Here is a 26,742-nt window from a genome sequence, read left to right as displayed (position 1 = left end):
CATACAAACAATACATTTTCATAACAATTAATTTCACATTTCTTTAAAATAAAAAAATGACCAAAGCCCTTTTCTTTAATGTCTTTAATGCACCTTTAGTTTGAAAACTACACACAGTCAAAGTAGATACATGTTGTTCCAGTCCTGTATGATTTTCTTTGTTTTGCTGAACATAAAAGATATTTGGAAGAATGTTTGTAACAAAGCAGATAGAGCAACCATTCACTACCATAGTATTTTTCACCTACTACGCTAGTGAATTGTTGCTCCATCTGATTGGTTACCAACATTCTTCAAAATATCTTATTTTGTGCTCAGCAGAATAAACCTCATACAGTTTGGAACAACATGAGGGTAAGTAAATTACAGAATTTTCATTTTTGGGTGAACTATCCCTTTAAGAAGAACTGACTGTTTTGGATGAGAAACTTTGCATTGATGACAGCATCAGTCAATCAATCAATCAACTTTATTTATATCGCGCTTTTACAATCACGATTGTGTCAAAGCAGCTTCACAGTATCAAACAGGATAATATTGCAACAAAATTAGATTTGGCTGTCGTACTGGAGAAAACAGTGATGTTATCAGCTTATTTTAATTTATCATATAGCGACAATGTTGGCATATCCGTATTATAGTTTATAGAATTAAATAAAACCTAATTCATAAATTTTATTTGTATAATTAGTTGAATAACTTTAATCATATTTTTAGTGTCCCCAACTGAGCAAGCCAAGCCAAAGGCGACAGTGGCAAGGAACCGAAACTCCATCAGGGCATGATGGAGAAAAATAAACCTTGGGAGAAACCAGACTCAGTCGGGGTGCCAGTTCTCCTCTGGCCTATTAACACACCGTGTAAGATAATTGTTCTGGCAACCTTACAGGTCAGAAATCATATTAGATTGGAATATTCAAAATTTCAGGGTATCACGGAAGAGACGGATTTATTTAGAATGGGGCGTCGATTACACAAGAGTATGAATACATGAAAGATCGGAATTATTGCGCCGGAGGCGGGTTTTTTGAGCATGTCGTGCCGGTGAGGCAAATTCGGAGGAGACACCAATTGACACGGCTCAGCAGACACTCCAGGATGAGCTGGTCATGTCCAGGCAGGTCCACCATCCGATCCGGACAGGGCCCAGATCCGGGATAAACCTCGGGATAAACAGAGAGACTAACATTAGCGTAGATGTCACTCTTTTTATGATGTAACGAGTACATCAGGTGTTATGGGAAGTGTTCCCGGTTCCGGCTGACCTAGTTAATGTAGCCTAACAATCAGTCCATTGAATTGAATAATGAAAGTTAAAAATGTTCTATGTGTATGCCATAGTAAAGAGATGTGTTTTTAGTCTAGATTTAAACTGGCAGAGTGTGTCTGCTTCCCGAACAATGCTAGGAAGACTGTTCCAGAGTTTAAGAGCTAAATAGGAAAATGATCGACCGCCTGCAGTTGATTTAGATATTCTAGGTATTATCAACTGGCCAGAGTTTAGAGACCGCAATAGATGTGATGGAGTATAATGTGTTAAGAGCTCGCTTAAGTACCGGGGAGCTAAACCATTTAGTGCTTTGTAAGTAATAAGCAAGATTTTAAAATGTATGCAATGTTTATTAGGGAGCCAGTGCAATGTTGACAGAACTGGACTAATATGATCATACTTCCTGGTTCTAGTAAGAACTCTAGCTGCTGCATTTTGGACTAGCTGGAGTTTGTTTATTAAGCGAGCAGGGCAACCACCCAGTAGAGCATTACAATAATCTAGCCTTGAGCTCATGAACGCATGTACTAACTGTTCAGCATTTTGCATTGAAAGCATGTGCCGTAATTTAGATATATTTTTAAGATGATAGAATGCGGTTTTACAGATGCTAGAAATGTGGCTTTCAAATGAAAGATTGGTATCAAAGAGCACACCCAGGTTCCTCACTGACGACGAGGGCTTGACAGAGCAGTCATCAAGTGTTAGACAGTATTCTCGGTTACTACTTGTGGAGCTTTTCTGTCCAATAATTAAAAATTCAGTTTTATCTGAATTAAGTTGCAGGAAATTACTATTCATCCAATTTTTTATATCAGCTATGCATTCCGTTAATCTTGTGAATTGGTAGGTTTCGTCAGGGCGTGAGGAAATATAGAGCTGAGTATCGTCAGCATAACAATGAAAACTAACGCCATGTTTCCTAATGATATCTCCCAGTGGTAGCATATACAGGGTGAAAAGCAACGGTCCTAACACTGAGCCTTGCGGTACCCCATACTGAACTTGTGATCGGTGTGACATCTCTTCAGTTACTGCTACAAACTGATAACGGTCAGATAAGTACGATTTAAACCATGCCAAAGCAGTTCCACTAATGCCAACATAATTTTCGATTCTATTCAGAAGAATATTGTGATCGATAGTATCGAATGCAGCGCTAAGATCGAGTAACACTAATAGAGAGATACAACCACGATCAGATGATAAGAGTAAATCATTTGTAACTCTAATTAGAGCAGTCTCAGTACTATGATACGGTCTAAATCCTGACTGGAAATCCTCACATATACCATTTCTTTCTAAAAAGGAACATAATTGTGAAGACTCTGCCTTTTCTAGTATTTTTTATAGAAACGGTAGATTCGAGATTGGCCTGTAATTGACTAATTCTTTAGGATCAAGTTGCGATTTTTTAATAAGTGGTTTAATTATAGCCAACTTAAAAGTTTTCGGTACATATCCTAATGTCAAAGATGAATTAATGATATTAAGCAGAGGATCTATGACCTCTGGAAGTATCTCTTTTAATAGCCTAGTCGGTATAGGGTCAAGCATACATGTTGTTGATTTCGATGATTTAACAAGTTTAGCCAGTTCTTCTCCTCCTATAGTAGTGAATGAGTGTAATATTTCCTCAGTGACACTACAATGCTCTGTCTGAAGTGATACTGTAGTAGACGGCTGCATGGTTATAATTTTATTCCTAATATTATCAATCTTACTAGTAAAGAAGTTCATAAAGTCATTACTGCTGTGTTGTTTACAAACATCAGAAGTTGAAGCTTTATTTTTTGATAATTTAGCCACTGTATCGAATAAATACTTAGGGTTGTGTTTGTTTTCTTCTAAAAGAGTTGAGAAATAAGCAGATCTAGCAGTTTTTATGGCCTTTCTATATGCCATCATGCTCTCTTTCCACAAATTGCGAAAAACCTCCAGTTTTGTTTTCTTCCAGCTGCGCTCCATTTTTCTGGCTGCTGTTTTAAGGGCCCGTGTGTGCTCGTTGTACCACGGCGTTGGATTAATTGCTTTAAATGGATCAGTGGATATTTTGGTCACACCCTGTTGAAGAAAGCAAGGGGAAAATTTATTTAAAAAAAATCAAATTATGCTCTTTTAACATTTTATCAATATTAAGAATGTATTTGCATGTGTGACTAAACTAAAGATGCAAACTAAAGTAGGTTTTTTTTACCCTAAATTGAACATATGGCTTTCTTTCTCTTATGCTGTTTAGAATTTGTCCCGCTTGAAAACGAGTGCCATTTTATCATAGTATTCGTGGTTATCTCAGTCTCTTAACTTTACGGGACAATTTCACAAGTTGGAACACGAAAAATCATGTTCAACACAACCATATAACCCTAAATAGCGGCCTACATTAGACGTTTGGTAAACAAATCAACACCTTGGCCTATAGCTAATGAGAGAAAGACATTAGTTTCATAGGAGCATTAATTCGGTGACGACTCTGTGAACTTGACAGACATCACTTAAATAGCTAATCCCTGTTTCCCTTGGATATATTACTTACTTCACTTCTAACATTAAATATCCACACAAGCCTAATATGTTTGACAAATTTGTCTGCAATTTAATCATTACCACTTACCTGACGCGTGAACTGCACCCTCAAAATTGCTGCTGCTGTGGTGAAAACCACGAACTGCGCGAAGTCCTTTGATCTGTAATAATCCTTCCGCGAAATCAAACGAGCAATACAGATCCTTCCGCATGATATTGGAGAAGTCAGACGAGCTCTTGTATGTATTCATTTTAAATTAGGCTGATTAAATGCAACAAACTAGCTACATGAATTATATATTTATATTAAACATGCAATAGAAGTGTTGTAGGAGACTTCCGGTTATGGCGGCCACCTGAGAAGACGTGCCACACGCGGCTCCGCTTTTGCTATTACCATTTCTACTAAAAAACACTCACATTTGCATCAAAACGTGGTAGAATAGTGCTGGTGTGAATACTACAATGGCGAATTCTGGCAAATCAAGCAAAGAAAGTAGTAAATCGACAAAGCAACCAAAGCTAACTGATTACCGCGTTTGTGGTCATACGCAGAAAAATAACGAAGAAGTTACAGGAGATGAGGCCAGCGGTAGTGGAGAAGGGACATTCGAAGGTGGGAAGGCAGAAGCAATTCTGGCTGCTATAAACTCCTTGAAAACTGAATTTTCTTCAAGATTTGACGGGATTTATGGCAGCGATAGAAAGTATGAGGAAAGATATAAGCAACTGCACTGAACGAGTGTCGCAGGCGGAATTGCGACTTTCAAACGCAGAGGACGATGTAGCCCAATTGCAAGTGAAAGTAAACAAGTTGGAGACAAAAAATAAGACTCTGGAGGATAAACTCTTGGACTTGGAAACCAGATCCCGCTTAAATAACTTGAGACTGGTAGGCCTGCCGGAGGGTGCCGAGGGGCGGGATCCATGCTCCTTTCTGGAGAAGTGGATTCCAGAGGTACTGGATAGTGTAAGCCTACAATCCTCAGGTATTATTGAACGAGCACACCAAATTGGACCAACGAGGGACTCGAAGGCGCCGCCGAGAACATTGATAATGCGGTTCCTAAACTACAAGGATAAACAGTCAGTCATCGCAGCTTTACGGGCTAAAAAAGACATTCGGTACAAAAATCAGCAAGTAAGGTTTTATGCTGACTTGGCCACCGGAATTCACCAACTGCGGAAACAAGTCGACTCAATCCGTCAGGAACTGGCACCTTGGGGATTCGACACGGAGTGATCAGGCTGTTGGTAACGCACAATGAACAAACCCATACCTTCAGAACACCGTACGAAGCTCGAGAGTTTATCAAGAAAATCCAGAACGACCCTGAGGGGAGCTCAAATAAGCGGTAATTTGAACACGGCAACAGGACTTTATAATGCTTGTTTAGCCAGAATTTTGAAAAAAGGTAACGTTCTGAACTTGTGTAAATAACATTATACACTTTACAAGTAGGTTGTAATTCCCGTATATGGGACATAGTATTTAAAACGCTGCAGATGAGTGTTATTTTTCGTTAATGAAGCGGCAGCAAGTGTTCAGAGGATAATATAGAGTGGTTTGACTGATCCTCACAAAGTGTGGAACGGGCATCAGCTATATTAGGAGTCAGATGTTTATAGGGGAGTTCTCACAGAAGTGAGAAAAGGGAGGTAGTTTATGTTCAGGGTGTCGAACAGTAGCATCCTATGGCAAGCCATTTTAGCTTTTATTCATTCACAATTTATGCATTTTTAATATCAATTATTAAATGTTCACTATTTACAATGTGAATTCTTGATATTAGGTGTGGAATTTTTTGCTAGTAACACTATCTTATTGATATCAGGGATTACATGTTATTTTGTACAAAAGTGAATTCTTGATATCAACAATGATGTCATCACTCACAGAGATTATTAATATCTGAATCACTAGTTCACTAGTTAAACATTACAAGAGCCAAGCCATAGTATAAATAGTATTTTATATTTGAAAATGTATAAAAGGAAATCTGGGGGAGCCAGTTTGAATGGGTCTGATGCAGCTTATACAATTTGTTATCTATAATTTGCAGGTGCTACGCTTAAGTTTGTAAGAGGAGATGTTGGATCATCTGCCAGTACTAGCACAGACCCAGATGATCCACATCCAGCCTCAGCCAGTAATAGCACAGACCTAGTACAGCCAGATTCACCAACAGTTAAGTCGTCTTCTTCAGCAAGTACTATCTTAAGATTCTTTAGAAAATAATGTTCAGTAAATATTGTTTGTTTGAACCTCATTCTTTGACTGTTTTGTTCAAACGAGGGAGCACTGAGGTGTCAGGTGTTACTGCATGGCAATGGCAAATGGTTTACAAAGCTCACGGGTCAGGTAGGAGGGCCCCTTAGCAGAATTTTGCTTAGGGCCCCAGGGAGGTCAGGATCGGCTCTGAATACATTCCATACTTCACGAGAAAAGCAGCTGGTGATCATCTGCGTTTCTCCCCATTAACCCCTCCTACTTTAAATGTACAGTGTTGGGCATTAGCGTCGCTACAAGTAGTGACGCTACTAGCTTAACTACAGTTTTCAGTAGCCTGGTGGTAGCGTCGCTGTTTTCTCAATGAAATAGCTTTTCAGTAGCGAAGCTCTTCTGTTGATCAAGTAGTTCGGTAGCGTCCACACAAGCTAACGTTACATTTCCACAAGCATTTCTGAGGATCAAGCTCAAATTGGAAACACAACTGATAAGAACGCGGATATACTTCACTTTCTACATTCCTTTCTGTCTCGCGCAGACGCGCACAGATGCGCGCGCGAGCCTTTCAAAGATACGCACAGATGCGCGCGTGAGCCTTTCAAAGATACGCACAGATGCGCGCGCGAGCCTTTCAAAGATACGCACAGATGCGCGCGTGAGCCTTTCAAAGATACGCACAGATGCGCGCGTGAGCCTTTCAAAGATACGCACAGATGCGCGCGCGAGCCTTTCAAAGTACTCATTTGGCAGTGAGCGCGTAAAGACGGGATAGGCGCGTGCACATTCGCACAATCTAGTTGACGTTTTTTTTCTCCTAGCGCTCAATTCGCTGTAGTACGCGCATCGTCCGCGCGGTGACAAAAGAGAAACTGCAAAGTTTTGTGTCCCTTGAATAAACACCTCTTGTTGAAAGTATCGGGGTCCAGCCTGGCCACCTCTTGATATGAATGAATGAATGAAACTTGTTTCATGTGTGTGGGAGATAGAACACACACAGACGTTTTTTTTTTGGTACTGTTTGGAGCAGGTCTTAATTATTTTGCTACTTTACTTTCTGGACTGGACTTTTTTGTACAAGTTGAGTTGTAAATTAACTTACAGTTTGTCCTGCAAAAGTGCCCAAGTCTAAATTGAGCATAAATGCAAATACACAGTTGTGTATGCATATCATACACATACAGATGAACACACACACACTCGACACCAGGGGCCTATTGCACAGTACTAGGGATGAAGCTGGGATATTTTGGTGATCCTGGCTCAATTTATCCGCTAATGTACAGTTATCTTTCATTATCGTTATCGTTCTTGGTATGAGTTTGCCTTCAGGGTATGTTTACATGACAGCGGTGTACTAAATTTTGCATAAAAATTACAAGATCCCCAAGATATCCTGGCTTAATCCCTTATCCTAGTTTTGTGCAATAGGCCCCTGGTTATGTTAATATTAGGGATCACATGTTTTTGTTGCCGAATTGATTTCGGACAATTTTTGAATAACAAAAAAAATGCATGTCTATATGCTTGACTTTTATTGATCACTGAGATAGCATTGATATGAATGAAGTTGTTTCAATATAAAAATAAATAAAAAGTAGCTTAGATGTAGTAAACTGCTTTTGTCAAGTTGCTGTAGCTTAGCTTGCTACATTTCCCAGGGGTTTAGCTTCAGTGTAGTGAAGCTTAATTTAATGTAGAGTAACTGGTAGCTTAGCTCACTACATTTTCCAAGTAGCTTGCCCAACACTGTAAATGTATGACCAATCACACAAAAGTTCTCGGACACCCACACGAAAAAAGTTCTGCTCAGATGATGTGTCGAGAACAAGCTGCGAGAACTCCCAAACCAGGGCTGTGAGAACAAAACGACGCCGTTTTGTTCTCACAGCCCAGAGAGCAAGAACTTTTTTCTTGCGTGTACTATTGTGTGATTGGTCATATAGTTAATGTGGGCGTGGTTAATGCAGAGAACCGCAGATGATCAGCCCCTGCAACTGGCAAGAACGAACTTTGTTCTTGCCACCTCGAGAAAACGAACACATTTATTTGGTCTTGCACAGTATGTCCCAAGCTTTAATTGGGCAGTTCACATTCTTAAGATGTTATGAATCCGAGACATTATATCCCTACTAGAATAATCAGAACACATGCTTTCAATGTTGCTGCGTGTTCAGCTCTTCCATCCACAGCCCAAATCCATCAAATTCCAGAGAGGAATAATAATAACCCATCTATAAACTTTATTGGTTCCATTTAAAAGTGATATTATTAATCTACCCCCTACTGAGTTCTTTAATGTTAATTGTTTCTCACCTTTCTTCTGAAATTCTTTCATTATCCTCTTAATAAGTATATGGTCCACAGTTTCTAAAAAGTCACATAAACCTGTAGGATGAGTTCCTATTGTATGCATTGTTGAATTAAGTCCTGTATGTCCCAATCTTAGTCTAGAAATAAGTCAGTCTTCCTTCCTTCTTATTTATCCTAATACCTCCACTTTCCTGTACTTCATTGTTTACGCTTCTACTTAATTTTGGAAAATGATCACTACCCAATGTACAATTTTTGTAACACCACCCAGTTTATTATTTCACCTAAGTCACTTGACCAGCTACCACGTGCTCTACTGATGTAGAAGTGATGTGCAAAACAAGGCATGGTTTAGAAAGACTTTATTCCTGATATTTAGCACCAGGTTTGTCTTACAGCAGAAATTCAGGAGTGTTTGCTCCAATAATAGGCAGGATGTACAGTAAATGTCCTGAAAGTCCAGTTGTGATAATGACAAGCTGACTGTGCATTAGATTTACCGTTTAATGACATGGTTCATGTTAGTTTATAGTATGATAATTACTTTGATCTTCTTGCTGTCATCATACACCTGAAAGAGAAAACAGATTTAGTTGATCTGCAGTGTGTCAGTCTGAGTGTTTGATTGAGATTCACGTCACCTTAATCACAGCAGAACATGTAAGCGTCATTGAGAGCGGTGTCATCTCCATCTCCCTGTTTGTCTTCTACCTTCGTGCTGAGGCCGCAGATTGCTCTTTCGGGACACGGTGGGGTCCAGCCTCCCCAATCACCCCAGGATGTGCCGTCACCCTCCAGCTCAGTACCATCAGTGCATCTGAACCTGGAGAGCGATAAGGGAGAAAAAGAATTTTTTTTTACAAAACCAGATTGACACACGTGTTTATAATGGACTGCAGTTTATGTCACATAACCCACATTTACAGTACACACTTATTCCTTAGGTTCCCTATTTTGAATGGATGGTGATGAATTGAAAGACGGACACTGGAAAAGGCATTCATCTACATCTAGTGTCTTTGGTAATTAGATTCAGAATTTGTCAATCTCTCTGGTAGTGAGACTCTTCCTTTCCCCTTATACAGCTGACCTCTAGCGGTCATAACATCACTGAAGGCATTTTTCCCCCAAAGCAATGATAACGATCCACAGTTTAGCCCTCACAGATTTCTGTTATCACTGTGTTAACAGTTTAAGTGACAAATTACCAAACCTTCGGCTCTGATTAATGTCAAATTAACTCTACGCTCAAATGTTGCATATTGTAGTAGTACATTTAGTGAAATAAATTGGCAGATATTACATGTCAAACTGAATATTGCTACCCATACGCTTCCTCACGCTCACCCGATGTTGTTTGCAGCCGTGTCGTCTCCTAATTGGGGAGATTCAACTCTCAGCCGGAAAGCGGTCAAATAGCCAGAAGGACACACTTTAACATTTGTCCAATCACCCCAGCTGAAGAACAGACAAGGACACATTTCATGGTCAAATCAAAAAGACACTCAATTTACTTTAGCTTAAAACAACCAAGAATTGTTAATCTGAGTCAATTACAATCCTGAGTGGGACTCGATTGGGATCATGTCAGGTAAAACTCCTTTGGACCGATCGGCACAGAGAAGACGAATCCCATTGAGCGCTGTATCATCACCACCAGGCCTTTCCACCTTAAAAAACAACATCTTTCATTTGAAAGGGATTGAACTCTAACCTAACCCATAGTAGATTACATTTATCATCATGCCCTTTAGCATTAAAAGACAAAAAAATAAAAGTGTTCAGGCACAGTTTCCTGGAGATAATTAAATAACAACAACTCCTCTGTTTTGAACCTTTGCAGCACTAAAACACCCCCATATTAGCAAAGCAGAGTCAATGCCCAACTTACCCTCAGACTAAACCCTACGGCGTACATGCCACTGGGACACCGACTAAAATACCTCCAAGTCCCCCATTTCCCTCCATTCGTCACATACAGCACTGAGCTGTATTGTCTGGTTAAGCTCCTCTCAGAACGTCTCTCTGAGGTCTGAACACCCACATGCTGCCCAATAATGGCGAGCAGTGAAAGCACAATGGAAAAGAAGTGATGCATTGCTGAAGCTCTGGTCTGAAGTCAGTTCTTCGTAAGTCGCTTGAGATCAAATGACACATCCAAGATGATATAATCGAGCTAATCATGATCTGGCTAATTAGGTTCTTCAAACACACCTGTTGTTGATGATTAGTAGCGCTGGATTGAGTTCTCAGATAATTGCGCGGTCATGTGTTATGGCAAGCCGTTTTGACTTTTATAGAGCTTTTTCACACTTCCGCATTTTTAACCGGAAGTTAGTTAAGGACGTGCAAAGACACTTCCTGCTACCGTAGTAGTAGCTAGCGGGAAATGCAAAAATGGGTGAGTCAAAAAAACAGGGTTTTGTTGTGTCCCGGGTTGTTCGTGTTGTACCCAAAAACAACCATACCTGTCTTTTCACTCATTTCCGTCTGATCAAGCAACAAGAAATGTGTGGATTCATGCTGTTAGAAGAGAAGAAAGGCCGGATTTCTCAGTGAGAAAAGGCAGCATTTACGTCTGTAGCAGACACTTTGCCAAGGAGGATTACTCCGGTGGAACAACCATCAGTCGCCTTAAAAGTGGTGTTTTCCCAAGCCTTTTCCCTTGGAACAATTTTACAGTACCACTCAAAAGGGAGTCTGTATTTTGAAAGGGTGAACAAACGTCAGCTGGTCCCTCCCAGGCGGATGACAACAGTGCAGCTGTTAATATGGATCATGATTATGTGACACACCCACCCGCAGGTAAGGTTTAAATAACGTCTAAACATTACAGCTGTGTTATAAAATGTACACATCATTTGCTAGTTTTCTTGCCATATTGAAACTTTTTATTGTTAGTCTTTGCAAAACAACATGTTTTAAGTGGTTTAAAATGTGATACATCAGCATCCTCTAATGGTGTTTATGGTGTCTGCGAAATTTGTAGCCTTTGTCCAGTTTATTGGTCTTGGTGGAGGAATTTGCGTCCACTATTTTCGCCACATCAGCAAAGGTGACCTTTGGCAGGTTGAAAAGGCTCAGAGAAAACACTCTGCTGGTATACATTTAGCCGAGTATAAGCGCGAAGCGGAAGAACGCCTACGCGTCAGTGACATGTTTCCGTTTTTTGTGAAAAAGGTCTGTTCATTCACAGGATATGAGTTCTTGACATCATATTTTCACTAAAGTTAAAATGCTGATTATTGATATCTGTTATTGTATTTTCACTAGTGAAATGTCACCATAGGCTGCCATTTAAATTCAATTGTTGATATCAATATCATTTCAGATATCTAAAATGTCTTTCTTACTAGTAACAATCATATCTAAAAGTATTTTTCTCCCCCTAGCAATTAAATTATATTGATATCAACAATTTGAACGGCAGCCTATTGGTGACATTTCACTTGTGCAAATACAGCATTTTAACTAGTGAAACGATTCAACATTTAGTTAATGATTTAACCCTTGTGTGGTGTTCATATTTTTGTTACTCAGCCAGTGTTCGTGGGTCTGGTGGACCCGCTGCATTTTTGGGCTTTTAATTCAACACAATCAAAAATTTTATGTTAAAATACTCAACAGATGTTTACTTCAATTACAAGTAATATAAACAGCATATGTGGTTAATATTTTTTCTTTACCTTTGTTAGATCACATTTAAGAATTGCAACCTCGTGTGGGAACGGCAGGGGGAGAAACAAAACTCACGATTGCACTCTCTCACACTTACACACAATCTCTTTCACACACACACACACACTTGGATAGGTGGTGTATGGTTACTCTCCAGAGGCATAATGGTTTTTCTAATGTACAAACTGTTTAATATATCCCCCTTCACTAACCCTACCCATCACAGAAAACTTCTGGCATTTTTTGAATTTCAAAAAACACCATTTAGTATGTTTTAGTGCTAGGACACAGATATCGTCATAAATCATGTTTACGTTGTAATACCCATGTCATTATATACATTTTTGTCCTCATAAACCATATAAATGAACATACAAACACTAACAGCAGACCCTGACAAGAGGAGGACAGAGTAAAGGTATGCAGGACCAACAAAATTTGGCTGGCAAAAATTAGCAGACAAATTACATGTGTTAGTAGTGTCCATGTTAGATGTTTCTATCACTTATTACAATATGTATTTTCGTATTTTAATAATATATTTCATAATTGCTTTGTTAATTTTTTTTGTCAGAGCCACCACGAGTGTCACAGCCCAACAAGAGTTTGTGGAAAGATATAAGACACAAGCAGAGGTGGGAGTAAGTCACATGTGCACGTCCCAAATAATGTGTTTATAACAATATACATTAACTTATTTGTAAGTTATTTCTATTGTAGATGGCTCTGCTCAATGGCGACTCGGTGCTACTCTCTGTTTTGTTTGTTTGTTTGTTGTCCTGCATATTCCCAGAACCCAGCTTTGGTATTGTTCAGTATTTTATGCGTGACCGCAATTGGCGGGAATCTGGTCCCATACAAAATAACTACACTGTCGGTCTGACAACTGATGTTAAAATGTCAGACAACCAAATTCAAAGTAAAAGCAAAAATGAAAAACAATAACAAAAACCAAACACATCAACTTACAACGCTCTCATGATAATGCTAGACGCTTCTTAGCAAACACCGCTTCACTAATCTTCTATTGCGAATCAAATCGGCCCCCCTTAGTTACTGTCGCTAACTCGGACAAACAAACAGAGTTACACACCGTCTTACGCCCAGAAAGCAAGCACAGTTGGGCCGATTCCGGCTGAAATGCGCCACTGTTGGCTCACTGTCGGCATCAGTTAAATGATAATGGACCAGATCCGTGCCGACTGCGCATTACACATCTGGCCGACTGACGATTTCTAAATCCTTAGTCGAGGACAGCCCTACTGTAGAATATTGAAACCAGTGGTTGTGTTATTATAAAGTCGTTTTAGGTTTATCCAGACATTACATGAATTAAAGACTAGTATTTAAAAATGCTGGGTTAAACAAAACCCAACATGCGTTTGTTCTAGATAACCCAAATTGGGTTGTTTTTAACACTTAACAGTAGCCTAGAAATCTAGACGCACCCTAGCGGCAGCAAATTTAATCTGCTCGCAAGTGTCGTCTAGCAACTCTCAATACCCTTCTGAGCGGTATTCGCCTAACTCTTGCCAGGCCAATCACATCGCGTATAGAGTCAGTGGGCGGGGCCATAATGACGACGGCCAAGTTGCGTTTGCGTGCTTCTAGTAAACACAGAAACTGGCGAACGGCGGCGGTCTTTCGAATCAGCTTTGACCGCGACTCTGGAAGACTTGGAGTTAAGCTTTTCTCTGAGAAAAGAACGGCACTGAAGTCATTCTTAAGAAGGGAAGATGTGTTCGGAGTTTAGCCGACCGGATTCGGTGAATGTTTAATCTGTCAGCCAGCTCTGTTTCACCTTCGTTGCTCTGGTTGGTGTAGCACTATCCTATCGCGTGCAGAGGGAGTTTGAAAGACGACCGTTTATCCGCCCCTCAGATTGAGCTGTCAATGGTGAGTTTCCAGACCAAACATCTTGATGTTGGTCCGGCTTGCCAGCTAACTTCGTGTATAATGCTTGAAATTGTGGCACCATATGCAGGATCTGCATTGTACCATTTTAGCTAAAAATAAATAAAGGAAAGACTTTAGTTGTGTCTCGAAAGTTTAGAGTTGTCAAGATCCGTGTTTATGCAGTACTGGTCATTCCCAGGCAATGCACGATGAACGGATAAGACAATTACTTTAGATCAAACCATCTGCTCTACTAATGAACAAGTGATGTGCAAAACAATGAAACGACAACAAGGCCAGTTTAGAAAGTCTTTATTCCTGATGTTTGGCACCAGTTTTGACTAACAGCAGAAATTCAGGACTTTACTCCAATAATAGGCAGGATGTACAGGAAATGTCCTGAAAGTCAGTTGTGATAACGATCGGCTGACTGAGCATTAGAGTTACTGTTGAAGAACATGGTTCATGTTAGCTTATAGTATGATAATTACAATTAATTTGATCTTCTTGCAGTTGTCGTCATACACCTGAAAGAGAAAACAGATTTAGTTGATCTGCAGTGTGTGTCAGTCCAAGTGTTTGATTGAGATTCACATCACCTTAATCACAGCAGTACATGCGAACGTCATTGAGAGCGGTGTCATCTCCATCTCCCTGTCTGTCTTCTACCTTCGTCATGATGCCGCAGATTCCTCTTCCCCAACACGTTGGGCTCCACTTTCCCCAATCACCCCAGGATGTGCCGTCACCCTCCAGCGCAGCACCATCAGAGCATCTGAACCTAGAGAAGAAAAAAAAGTCCAGATGTGACAATGATCCAATATCTAATTGTGCTGTTGGATAGGATGTCAGTCACATGATCACAACACGACTGAGTCTGATTTAATATTTCCAGACTATACAATCAGTTACACAAAAAAAACAAAACAAAAAAAACAACTTACAAAACCAGAATGACAAGCTCTAGCGTTTATAATGGACTTCAGTTTATGCCACATGACCCACATTTACAACAAAACAGGTGAAATACAGTACAGCAGTCACTGGATATATATGACATAATATGCAACCGATTAGAGAATAATTTAATTAAAATTGAAGCCAAGCCTGCAGTCCCAGTGCAATAAGCAGCCGCCTCAGACGCATGGTCATGCACAGCATGGTAGGTGTCCATGATTAACCGTTAAATTGCGTAACCGAGTGAAACATTTTGCTCGGTTAAGTGGCGTCAATGACGTGCTTTGAATTTAGTTGTAATATACGTTTGCACCCCTAGAGACCGCCAGAGCGCTCCCAGACATTTGTGATATCCACAAGAAGAAGTCATGACCAGCTTTCTAAGCAGGCAAAGAAAGCGTGGGAGCACTTTAAAAATGAGTGACGGGGCAAAATGCAAGTATTGCAATGCAGTGCTTACCGCATTTCAGGCTATAAGTCGCTCTGGAGTATGAGTCGCATCAGTCAAAAAAATGCGTCATGAAGAGAAAAATAACATAAGTCGCACTGGACTATAAGTCGCATTAGGGCAGAAGCAGAGCCGCACGCGCTGTGCATAACGGAGCAGAAAGAAAGTTTGAAGTGAGAAAAGCAGAGGTTACTTTAACTGTAATGAAGAAAACAAAGAAAGCTTAATCGCGGACTGAAAGCAAGATGGCCAGAGTTGAAGGAACGAGTCCACAGATGCTTGAACTCTGCCGGGAGAGGCTCAGCCACGCGAGTCAAACGCTGAGTGAATCATTCTCGGCTGCATATTTTACTACATGCCCTAATCATGACGGCGCCCTCGCGGCCACTCGCATTGCTCGTGAACCGGAGCGCATCTCATCCTTATTTAACGAAACTCCGCGTACGCCTCACAAAAATGAAATATCTTAAGCAAGCTTGAAACGTCTTTTAACAATTTAAAACGAAAAGAAATAGGCTACTCTCTGATTATGTAATCCATGATGTGCATTTCTCTCTATAGGCACGTTCACTACGGAGATGGCGGTCGTCAGATTAATAAACTAAAAATAACCCTGACGCACACTATGGTTAACCGAGTATTAACCGCTAAGGGCCTCGGTTAACGGTTAATGAAAAACTTGAAGACGTGCAGCCCTAAAGCAGGGAAAGTGAAAGTCGAAAATAATTAGAACTCAAACAGCTTATCAATAAATCTTGTGGAATAAACACAAGACATTAGCCTGAACACTTTGCAATGATTCTCCTGCTTATATTTAGCGCGCCTGCTGACACGTCGTGGGTCTAATCTACGCCTTGGACCTGAGGTACTGACCGGAGCCATTCAAAGACAAAAGTTGCTGAAATACAGCCTTATAACAGAAAGTCACGCTCAAACATGATCGGTTTTATTAATTTTATAAACACAGCAACAATCCTTAAGATGGTCTTAATTTGCACAATTTGTCTAAAACTACGATACAAAACTAATAAATAAAGCTAAGACAGTCCTTTTAGTCTATACACTGCCTCATATGTAATCATTTGCGTCAATCTAAAACCTCATGTTTTTTTCAGTTCGTTGAAGCCAACGTAGGCGTTTGTTAATCCTGTCGACATTTAACATTAGTACGTTAAGGGAAGGAAAAAAAACTCCATCCTCCATTCAAACTTTTAGGATAGGCATCAGATTTGCACAATCCACACACAAGTTCACAGCGGCATTCCCCCTCTGACTTTTCGGAGATATGAAGGATGCAATACTACTCTATAGGTACTCAAGATTGACTGAAACTGGGTGTTTCAGCCCCTCTTTAAGTTGAGAAATACAGCCTAGTGAATCTAATAAAATAAAGAATGGGTTAATGGGTAGCAATATTCAGTTTAAAATGTAATCTGTAAAATGGCAATGCATTTCTGTATTTAAATTTGCCATACAAATGGGCAAAGGTTGGAGCAGAAATGCTACTTAAAATATAACATACATTTGCCATTCCTAAATTAAAACAAATTACCAAACTATTTGGCTCAGAATTAATCAACTTCAAATGTTGCATATACTTTTTCCAATATTTAATTAAATAAATCACCATTTTACATATTGCATTGTCAGGTCGCATATTACATGTCAAACTGAATATTGCTACCCATACGCTTCCTCATGCTCACCTGACGTTGTTTGCAGCCGTGTCATCTCCTAATTGGCGACCTTCAACTCTCAGCTGGAAAGCGGTCAAATATCCAGAAGGACACACTTTAACATTTGTCCAATCACCCCAGCTGAAGAACAGACAAGGACACATTTCTTGATCAAATAAATATATATATAAAAATAAACTCCATTTACTTTAGCTTAAAACAACCAAGAATTGTTAATAATTAGAGTCCATTACAATCCTGAGTGGGACTCGATTGGGATCATGTCACGTAAAACTCCTTTGGACCAATCAGCACAGAGAAGACGAATCCCATTGAGCGCTGTATCGTCACCACCAGGCCTTTCCACCTTAAAAAACAACAACATTGAGACAATCTTTCATTTGAAAGGGAGCTAACTCTAACCTAGTAAATAACATTTATCAGCATGCCCTTTAAGATTACTGACACTAAAAATAATAATTTAAAAAAAAGCAGTTTCCTGGAGATAATTAAATAAAACTCCACAGTTTTGCCCTTTTGAAACACTAAAACACCCCCATATTAGCAAAACAGAGTCAATGCCCAACTTACCCTCAGACTAAACCCTACGGCGTACATGCCATCGGGACACAGATTTAAAGTCCTCCAATTCCCCCAGGGCCCGCCATTTGGCACAGTCATCTCTGATCTGTAGTCTCTGGCCTGAACGCCCACATGCTGCCCAATAATGGCGAGCACTGAAAGCACAATGGAAAAGAAGTGATGCATTGCTGGAGCTCTGGTCTGGAGTCTGTTCTTCGTATGTCGCTTGAGATTAAATGACACATCCAAGAAGATATAATCGAGCTAATCATGATCTGGCTAATTAGGTTCTTCAAACACACCTGCTGTTGATGATTAGTAGCGCTGGATTGAGTTATCTCAGATAATTGCGCGTTCATCCGTTATGGCAAGATATGAATTCTTGATAGGCCTATCAACAACTCAATTTTCACTAGTTAAAATGCTAATTGTTGACTGTCATTGTATTTTCACTAGTGAAATGTCATCATAGGCTGCCATTCAAATTCAATTGTTGATATCAATATGGCAAGCCGTTTTAGCTTAAATTGTTTCCAGGGTTACTCGTCGTAATTACATTTTTACTAGTAAGGATTCAATTAGAGAGCTCTACAATTTAATTCTTACTACACTGTAAAAAATGTCAAGTGCTTTCAACTAATTATTATTTAGTAACTAGTTCCACAGATTTTTTACGTTCACTCAATTTCGTTCTAGTAATTGTTACCTGAATTACCATTTTTTAACCGGCTCAAACTTGACTTCAATATTAAAATGTACATTTGCTCAATTATTTTTAAAGTTAATTGAATTAATAATTTTAAGTTGGCTCAAACTTGACTTCAACTTTAAAATGTATGTTTACTCAACCTGTTTTATGATTAATTCAACGAAAACGTTTTAATCAGGGGTTTAATTTTTAAATGGTTTTAATCGTTACTAGAAATCTACTGCGGCAGTGGGTCAGTGGTTCATGTAGGTTGTCTACAAACCAGAAGGTTGGTGGTTCGATCCCCGGTTCCACCTGACCAAGTGTCGAAGTGTCCATGAGCAAGACACCTAACCCCAGCTGCTCATGACGAGCTGGATGGCGCCTTACATGGCTGACATCGCCATCGGTGTATGAATGGGTGAATGTGAGGCAAAAATGTAAAGTGCTTTGGATAAAAGCGCTATATAAATGCAGTCCATTTCCATTTACTAGAAACTGGGACTAAAATGCAATAGTAATGCAATAAATTGTTATAGTGATGATAAAACCACATAGAAACACATTGTATCATCTGCATTTATAACATTTGTCATTCAAACAATACATTTTCATAACAATTAATAAAAAATTTCTTTCTTAAATGTAATATTTATTTGGTAAAAAAATGACCAAAGCCTTTGTAACTTTTCTTTAATGTCTTTAAAGAAAACCTTTAGTTTGGAAACTACACACAGTCAAAGTAGATACAGTGGAGCATTCTTGCTACTTGTCAGTGTTTCAGATGGTAAAGGGATAGTTCACCAAAAAAGAAAATTCTGTCATAACTTACTCGCCCTCATGTTTTTCCAGTCCTGTATGATTTTTTTAAGTCACACATGTTTAATTCACAAGCAAGTCTCAAGTCTTAACCTTTAAGTCTCAAGCAAGTCCAAATCATTTGTTGTGACAATCAAGTCAAGTCACTGCTTTATATCAAGCAAGTCACTTGGAAATCATACAAATGTTCAAAGATTTAAATGAATTTATATATTACAATTAGCTACAACTACAGTAGCTATGGGCTATGGGAGTTTTTTTTTTGCAACAAAAAATGCAATATGCATTTCTACCCAAAAAAAGGTATCCACATACAGCTGAGTTGTTAATACAATAAAAATCTAAAAAAATAAAAATCAATAAATAAAAACTACATAACCCTTAAATGGAAATGTAACTGAAATCAGGCCAATATACTGGGTGAGATACAGGCTCTTTGTATTATATGATAGTCCTCCTAGTCCTGTACAGCGTGTTTTTTTAACTTTACATTTCTTCAATAATATTTGAGTGCTTCGGATTATGTAAGTGATAATGTACACCCATCCGGTTGTTATCACAGAATAAACCCCTTCAGAGTGATCAGGACCCCGACGCGAAGCGGAGCGTCACTCTGAAGGGGTTTATTCTGAGATAACAACTGGCTGGGTGGACATTATCCCGCTTATTACACGGCTACTAGTCTCAAATAAATTAGACACAAAATATTGTTTTGAGATTAAATATTTTATTAGCTCTTACGCAAAGAAAAAAAGTTCCAAACTGCCTTAAAGGTGCACTATGCAACTTTCCGTCCACTGGAGGGCGCCTATTCTAAACAAAGGCGTAGTTTGATGACGCCAGGTGTGAGCGCAGCATCTTGGGACATGCGGTCTTCACCTCACAGCCGGTGGAAAATAGGACTCGGGCAGAAATCACGTTCATGCGGTTATTAATGTTACTGTAGAGAAGCAGAGCAGGAGCGAGTGTTGTGGAGCTGAGCACGGCCGCTGGAGCGATTGTTACCCACACACATGGCTCGCGAGCACAGGGACTTTTATTATGACGGGACGGGACACAGTCGCCGGGCGCCCGCAATATTTCCGCTTTTCCATTCATGAGTATAAGGTAAGGCAGCTCTGTTTATCATATTAGATACATTTAAGTGTGTTTAAAATTATGTTATGACGTTACTCTGTGCGTTCGCTCGGCGCTGCTGTGACATGTTCACACTGCTAAGAGTAAAGTTCTTCTGCCAAATAAAACCCAGGGTAGCGCAGATATGACGCGATTGACAGGCGACTTCCTCAGACGCTATGCTGACACGTCCCGGTCCTTAGTTAAAATAGCAATTTTCTCACAATTTACAAATAGTTGGAAACATTTGGGATATTGTAAGTGCTCAGCTGAACAAAATATATAACACTGGCCTAGTGGTTTTTGGATATTTTACTGCAAAATTACTGCATAGTTCACCTTTAAGCCTTTATCTATTGCTGAAGATTTGCCATATGCTGAAAGGGTTAGTTCACCCAAAAATGAAACCAAGCCTATGATTTACTCCTCCTCAAGTCATTATAGGTGTTTATGACATTCTTCTGTCAGACAAATACAATCAGAGTTATATTTAAAAAGTCCAGGCTAACGTTAATCCAGCAGTAGTTGGAGCTGTTTCTGAAGTCCATTAAATGCAGCTGTCCGTCAAATAACGCGCTCCACACGACTCCGATGGGTTAATAGAGCCTTCTGATTCCAATCGATGCGTTTGTGTCAGAAAAATATCTATATTTAAAACTTTATAAAGGAAACCTGCCTTAAAGTCTTCCATTGTAACCCATGGCTGTTTAAGTATTTAACAGCCACAAGATGGCGTCAGCGTTAAGCATAGAAGTAGTACCGGTCAAGATTACTCATAGTACCCGGATGAGCGGTTGTTATCTGGGAATAACATAACCAGGGCTTACTGTTATTAAAAACATGAACAGCTCTTGTAGGAATACAAACACTCTCACAGAATTGAACATAGGATGTGACTGTATCAGTGAAGGTGTTAATATCCTGACCATCAGACCAGAAGTTACTCCATACCGTGGAGTCTAAGCAGTGCTGTAATGTGTCTATGGCTTGTGGGGACCATTTCCTAAAAAGTTTGACCGTTGGTTTCGCCACTTTAAGTTTCTGTCCATATTTTGGTATAAGAAAAATAATGTTGTGGTCGGACTCACCCCAGGGGGCCCAGGAGACATGGTTGAAATCTCCCAGCACAAACATGGCAGCGTCGGGATTGTTGTTTTCTTCCTCTGTGATATTATACACAAGTTGCTGCAGAGCAGCCGGAGTAGCGGCGTCCGGGGTAATATATGTAACCATCAGCACAACAGAAGAAAACTCACGAGGCAAGTAGAAGGGCTTTTTTTGACCAGAAACCGATGGCGCTCAGACAAAGAATAACAAAAACCAAACACAACCACTCTCACACCGCTCTCATGATAATGCTAGACGCCTCGTAGCTCTCTCGTAGCTCCCTTGACCCTCAAAGTAGTGATGGCGATTTCAAAACACTGCTTCACAAAGCTTCCAAGCTTTACTAATCTTCTATTGCGAATCAAATTGACCCCTTTAGCTAGGCAAGGCAAGGCAAGGCAAATTTATTTATATAGCACATTTCATACACAATGGCAATTCAAAGTGCTTTACATAGAAAGGAATTAAAATAGGGATAACAAATGCATAAGAAAAAGAATACAATGTAAAGAGAATTAAAAATAATAAAATGATGATAACCAAAGAAAAGAACAAAGGTAAACTAAAACAGTTATAAAAAGAATTAAAAAGATGATTTATAGATAAGGTGCGATCAGTCGGACGTACAGTGCTCAGAGCTCATTCAGTAAATGCTCAGCTGAACAGATGTGTTTTGAGTCTGGATTTGAATGTGGCGACTGTTGGAGCACATCTGATCTGTTCAGGAAGCCGGTTCAGCTGCGGCTGGCATAATCGCTAAAGGCAGACTCTCCTTGCTTTGAGTGAACTCTTGGTATTTCTAACTGATTTGATCCTGCTGATCTGAGTGATCTGTTGGGTTTGTATTTAATCAGCATATCTGCGATGTATTGAGGTCCTAGATCATTGAGTGATTTATAAACAAGTAATAGTACTTTAAAATCGATCCTAGATGTAACTGGAAGCCAGTGTAAAGACCTGAGGACTGGTGTGATATGGTCATATTTTCTGCTTCTGCTCAGCGTTCTGTATGAGCTGCAGCTGTCTAATGGTCTTTTTGGGAAGGCCGGTGAGAAGGCCATTACAATAGTCCACCCTACTGATGATGAAAGCATGAACCAGTTTCTCTAAGTCTTGCATGTTCTTGTGGGTCCTGTGGTGGCTCTGACATAATCAACAAAGTAAATTATGATATTATTAAAATACAAAATAAATATAATTAAATAAACATTGAAGCACACAAAGAAAAATTTTATTTGCACTAGTGAAATCACTATAGGCTGCCTTTCAAATTCAATTGTTGATATTAATATAATTTAATTTCTACTAGTAGGCCTAAAATTTAGCATTTTATCATGCATGTGCTTGTTAGGCTACTAGTAAGAAAGCCATTTTAGACATCTGAAATTATATTGATATCAACCATTCAATTTCTCATAAGCTGTTATTTTAATGTTGTATGTACGTTGTGACTGTTTTTAATTGTATAACTTTGCTGCCTCTTGGCCAGGACTCCCTTGAAAAAGAGGTTCTTAATCTCAATGGGACTCTCCTGGTTAAATAAAGGTTAAATAAAAAAATAAAAAAATTTTTTGAATGGGAGTGATATTTGACCAGTGACATCAAGAATTAGCATTTTAACTAGCTTAGTGAAAACTGAATTTTTGATATCAAAATCATTTCATGGGAATGAATAAAAGTCAAACCCACTTGCCATAACGCATGACCGCGCAATTATCTGAGATAACTCAATCCAGCGCTACTAATCATCAACAACAGGTGTGTTTGAAGAACCTAATTAGCCAGATCATGATTAGCTCGATTATATCATCTTGAATGCGTCATTTGATCTCAAGCGACATACGAAGAACAGACTTCAGACCAGAGCTTTAGCAATGCATCACTTTTCCATTATGCTTTCACTGCTTGCCATTATTGGGCAGCATGTGGGCGTTCAGACCAGAGACTTCAGCTCTTGGTTGTTAGTGCTGAATGGAGGACCCTGGGGGGATTGGAGATCTACAAATCTGTGTCCTGATGGAACGTATGCCATAGGGTTTAATCTGAGGGTAAGTTGGGCATTGACTCTATTTTGCTAATAGAGGGGTATTTTAGTGCTTCAAAGGTTCAAAACTGAGTTGTTGTTAGTTATATCTCCAGGAAACTGCACCTGGTTTTTAAAGTGTATGTAATACTAAAGAGTAGGATGATAAATTATACTTTGGGTTGGTGTTAACTCTCTTTCAAATGAAAGCTGGTTTCAATGTTGTTTTAAGGTGGAACAACCTGTTGGGGATGGTGATGATACAGCGCTCAATGGGATTCGTCTTCTCTGTGCCGATCGGTCCAAAGGAGTTTTACGTGACCTGTTCCCAACTGAGTCCCACTCAGGATTGTAATGACTTTTGATTATTAGCAATTCTTGCATTTGTGTTTTAAACTAGAGAAGTAAACTGAGGATCTTTTAGTTTAGAAAACTGATTTGATTGTGAAACCTGTCTCTTCTTCAGCTGGGGTGATTGGACACGTGATAAATTTTGTCCTTCTGGATATTTGACCGCTTTTCAGCTGAGAGTCGAACCTTACCAAAGAAGTGGAGATGACACGGCCGTAAACAACGTCAGGTGAGCATGTTTTTCCTCTTTTTAAGTCCAAGCTTCTGGGTAGCAACTCAATTTGAAATGTAAAATGGCAATTTATTTTATGATATTTGTTTTTGAATATTTAAAATCATTCTGAGCCGCAGGTGTTTTTTTAAAATGTTTTAATTTAACTATAATGTAGGAATAGCAAACGTAAACTCACATTTTTGAATTGGCACTTTTGCTCCAAACATAGCAGATTTTGAAATTTTAAATGCAGAAATCAATTGCCATTTTAAATATCCCATTGACTATTGCTACCTGTGAACTTATTTTTTATTTTTATTTTTATTTTTTGCTGTTTCAGAGCTCCTCACACAGTGATACAAATACGTGAGGGTTAAACTGTGGCTCATTATCAATGTTTGTCTTTCAATTCGTTACCATCCATTCAAAGAGAACCTTAGGAATAATAGTGTAATGTAAATGTGGGTTGTGTGACATGAACTGCAGTCAATTATAGAGCAGGGTTCCTCAAATCTTGCCCTAAAGGGCCAATGTGCTGCAGAGTTTGGCTCCAACCCTGATCAAACGCACCCACCCATGATCTTCTACTGATTCTGAAGACATTGATTAGCGTCTTCAGGTGTTTGATTGGGCTTCGAGCTAAACTCTGCAGGAAAGTGGCTCTTGTGGGCCAGATTTGAGGATCATTGCACTACAGTGTCGTTCAGGTCTGTGTTTTATGAGTGGTAAAGTGTTTAGTTAAATCTCTGCTAGGGATCTAGAAGAATTGACTTGATTTGAGACCTGAATGGTTTGGTAGTTTTAGAGCCTTCTGAATGTGAAATTAACTGTGCCAAGATGAACGCGTGTTACAAGAACTGTTGTGGAGACTCCGGTAAGGGCTCCGAGTTTCATCCAAAAACTTTATTAAAGTTGGGCACTTGGTTTCAAGTGTGTGTGTGAGAAAATGGTACAAATAAGATGCTAATTATAACCTTTCCATTCTGACCATAAATGGATTCAAACAGAAGTGGTTGTCTGTAAATCTCTGACATTCACAATTATGATTATGTAGCATCCCAATTATTTTAGCATGGCTTGGAGCAACATCTGTACATTAATATAATGCACTGTAGGACATGGCTTTGTAGCACGTTAGCTTTCTGAGGTTGATCGACAAAGAACGTTGTGTTGGGCAAATACTCTTACAAGGTTAATGCAACATCTGTATCATTAACGTGTCTAAGGTTTCACCAATGCACCCAGCCTTGCGAGCTCGCGTGCAGTATATGAAGCACTTGGTCTTAAAGGGGATGGTGTATAGCAGTGGTTCCCAAACCTGTCCTGGAGGACCCCCAGCACTTCACATTTTGCATGTTTCCCTCATTAGTAGTGATGTTAAGACCTGAACTGGGCATGTCTAATGAGGGAGACATACAAAATGTGCAGTGCTGGGGGTCCTCCAGGACAGGTTTGGGAACCACTGGTGTATAGTATCAGTAAGCTGAAAGTCATCCGCCATCTAGCAGTTGAACAGAAGTGCCATTAAAGGGAAAGACTTTTCAAAAACTGCTGGCAACCACGTGTCTGACTGACATTCTACCCAACAGCACAATTAGAGATTTTTGTTTTGTTTGTTTGGTCTTTTTTTTCTTCCCTCAGGTTCAAATGCACTGACGGTACGGTGCTGGAGGGTGACGGCACATCCTGGGGTGATTGGGGCGAGTGGAGCGGAACATGTGGGGCAAGACGAATCTGTGGCCTCAGCACGAAGGTAGAAAGAAAACAGTTAGGAGATGACACCGCTCTCAATGATGCTCTCATGTACTGCTGTAATTAAGGTGATGTGAATCTGAATCAAACACTTGGACTGACACACTGCAGATCAACTAAATCTGTTTTCTTTTTCAGGTGTATTAGGACGACAGCAAGAAGAATTGATCATCATATTATAAGAGAACATGACCCATGTCTTTCAACAGTAAATCTAATGCTCATTCAGCTGGTCATTTTCACAAAGCCTAACTGGACGATCAGGTTATTTACTGTACATCCCGCCTGTTAGAGTCGAACTTGTTCTTCTAAAGACTCCTGAACTTCTGCTGTCAGTCAACTGGTGCCAAATATTAGCATTAAAGTCTTTCTAAACAGAACCTGGTAGTGTCATTCTTTTGCTTTACATCGGATTGTTCACTACATTAGTGCATGTGGCAGATGCTTCAATCTAAAGTGACTTGTATTGCATTATTAAAGGGGTGGTAACAAATCACTAACTTTAGCTAGTGTGTAATGTTGGTGACATCACCAGCTCCAATGTTTACATAAACCCCTGTAAGAATGGATTTCACCTGAGAACAAACTCAAGGGATCAACGCTGCAGTAAGACACTTATCTGAGTACAAGATTCCACCTGGTCCAATCCGATTTCCTCACTCCTGCTGAGTTATGACCCTCTGTCTCAGGGCCACACAAACATGAAAATCTCACAGATACTGCCACAAGCGGGGGTTTTTTTGTATGGTCAAAATAAATACTTTTGGTGTGATTGGTAACCAGGTTTAATTCTCACATCAGTCGGACAGGTTACATTCCTGCACCAGTAAAACAGGTCATAAAGAGACAACTGGGTTTGTTCCTCTGGTGTAGGAAATGCTCAAAGATCGTTTGATAAACATTTGCTGTCAGCCCCCAAGGATAGGTGGGACCATTTGGGGACGAGAAAAGTACCAAAAGCTGCATAAATGTTTGGGTGCTAAATGTTCTGGTTAAGTATTTAAGGAGAAGGGGCAAACCAATCAGGGAAGCATCTGTATCCAGAACTTCCCACACTGTTATGGTGTGTCTCTATAGCCAGGTAAATGATGACTCTTTG

The 26,742-nt window shown here is 39.6% G+C and overlaps 3 protein-coding genes across 3 annotated transcripts; 1 reads left to right on the top strand and 2 right to left on the bottom strand.

The window, feature by feature from the left end:
• Positions 1-8,682: 8,682 nt before the first annotated feature.
• LOC137046115 (vitelline membrane outer layer protein 1-like) lies at positions 8,683-10,498 on the bottom strand. The gene is made up of 5 exons (XM_067423192.1): positions 10,228-10,498; positions 9,894-10,006; positions 9,684-9,794; positions 8,978-9,159; positions 8,683-8,907 (listed from the first exon to the last, which is right to left on the bottom strand). The coding sequence occupies exons 1-4, from the start codon at positions 10,432-10,434 to the stop codon at positions 8,979-8,981; spliced, it is 612 nt and encodes a 203-aa protein (XP_067279293.1). The 5' UTR covers positions 10,435-10,498; the 3' UTR covers positions 8,683-8,907; position 8,978.
• A 3,717-nt stretch (positions 10,499-14,215) lies between these two features.
• Positions 14,216-17,785, bottom strand: LOC137046116 (vitelline membrane outer layer protein 1-like). The gene is made up of 5 exons (XM_067423193.1): positions 17,583-17,785; positions 17,246-17,358; positions 17,022-17,132; positions 14,510-14,691; positions 14,216-14,437 (listed from the first exon to the last, which is right to left on the bottom strand). Exons 1-4 carry the CDS (start codon positions 17,757-17,759, stop codon positions 14,511-14,513), a joined length of 582 nt encoding a protein of 193 aa, XP_067279294.1. The 5' UTR covers positions 17,760-17,785; the 3' UTR covers positions 14,216-14,437; position 14,510.
• A 5,341-nt stretch (positions 17,786-23,126) lies between these two features.
• LOC137046338 (vitelline membrane outer layer protein 1 homolog) lies at positions 23,127-26,023 on the top strand. The gene is made up of 5 exons (XM_067423502.1): positions 23,127-23,351; positions 23,559-23,677; positions 23,793-23,906; positions 25,533-25,711; positions 25,782-26,023. Exons 1-4 carry the CDS (start codon positions 23,178-23,180, stop codon positions 25,708-25,710), a joined length of 585 nt encoding a protein of 194 aa, XP_067279603.1. The 5' UTR covers positions 23,127-23,177; the 3' UTR covers position 25,711; positions 25,782-26,023.
• Positions 26,024-26,742: the final 719 nt, after the last annotated feature.

The sequence above is a fragment of the Pseudorasbora parva genome, chromosome 18, assembly GCF_024679245.1.
Source record: "Pseudorasbora parva isolate DD20220531a chromosome 18, ASM2467924v1, whole genome shotgun sequence".
NCBI lineage: Eukaryota > Metazoa > Chordata > Actinopteri > Cypriniformes > Gobionidae > Pseudorasbora > Pseudorasbora parva.
The sequence above is the reverse complement of the archived record's forward strand: the minus strand, read 5'-3'. Positions and strand labels throughout refer to the sequence as shown.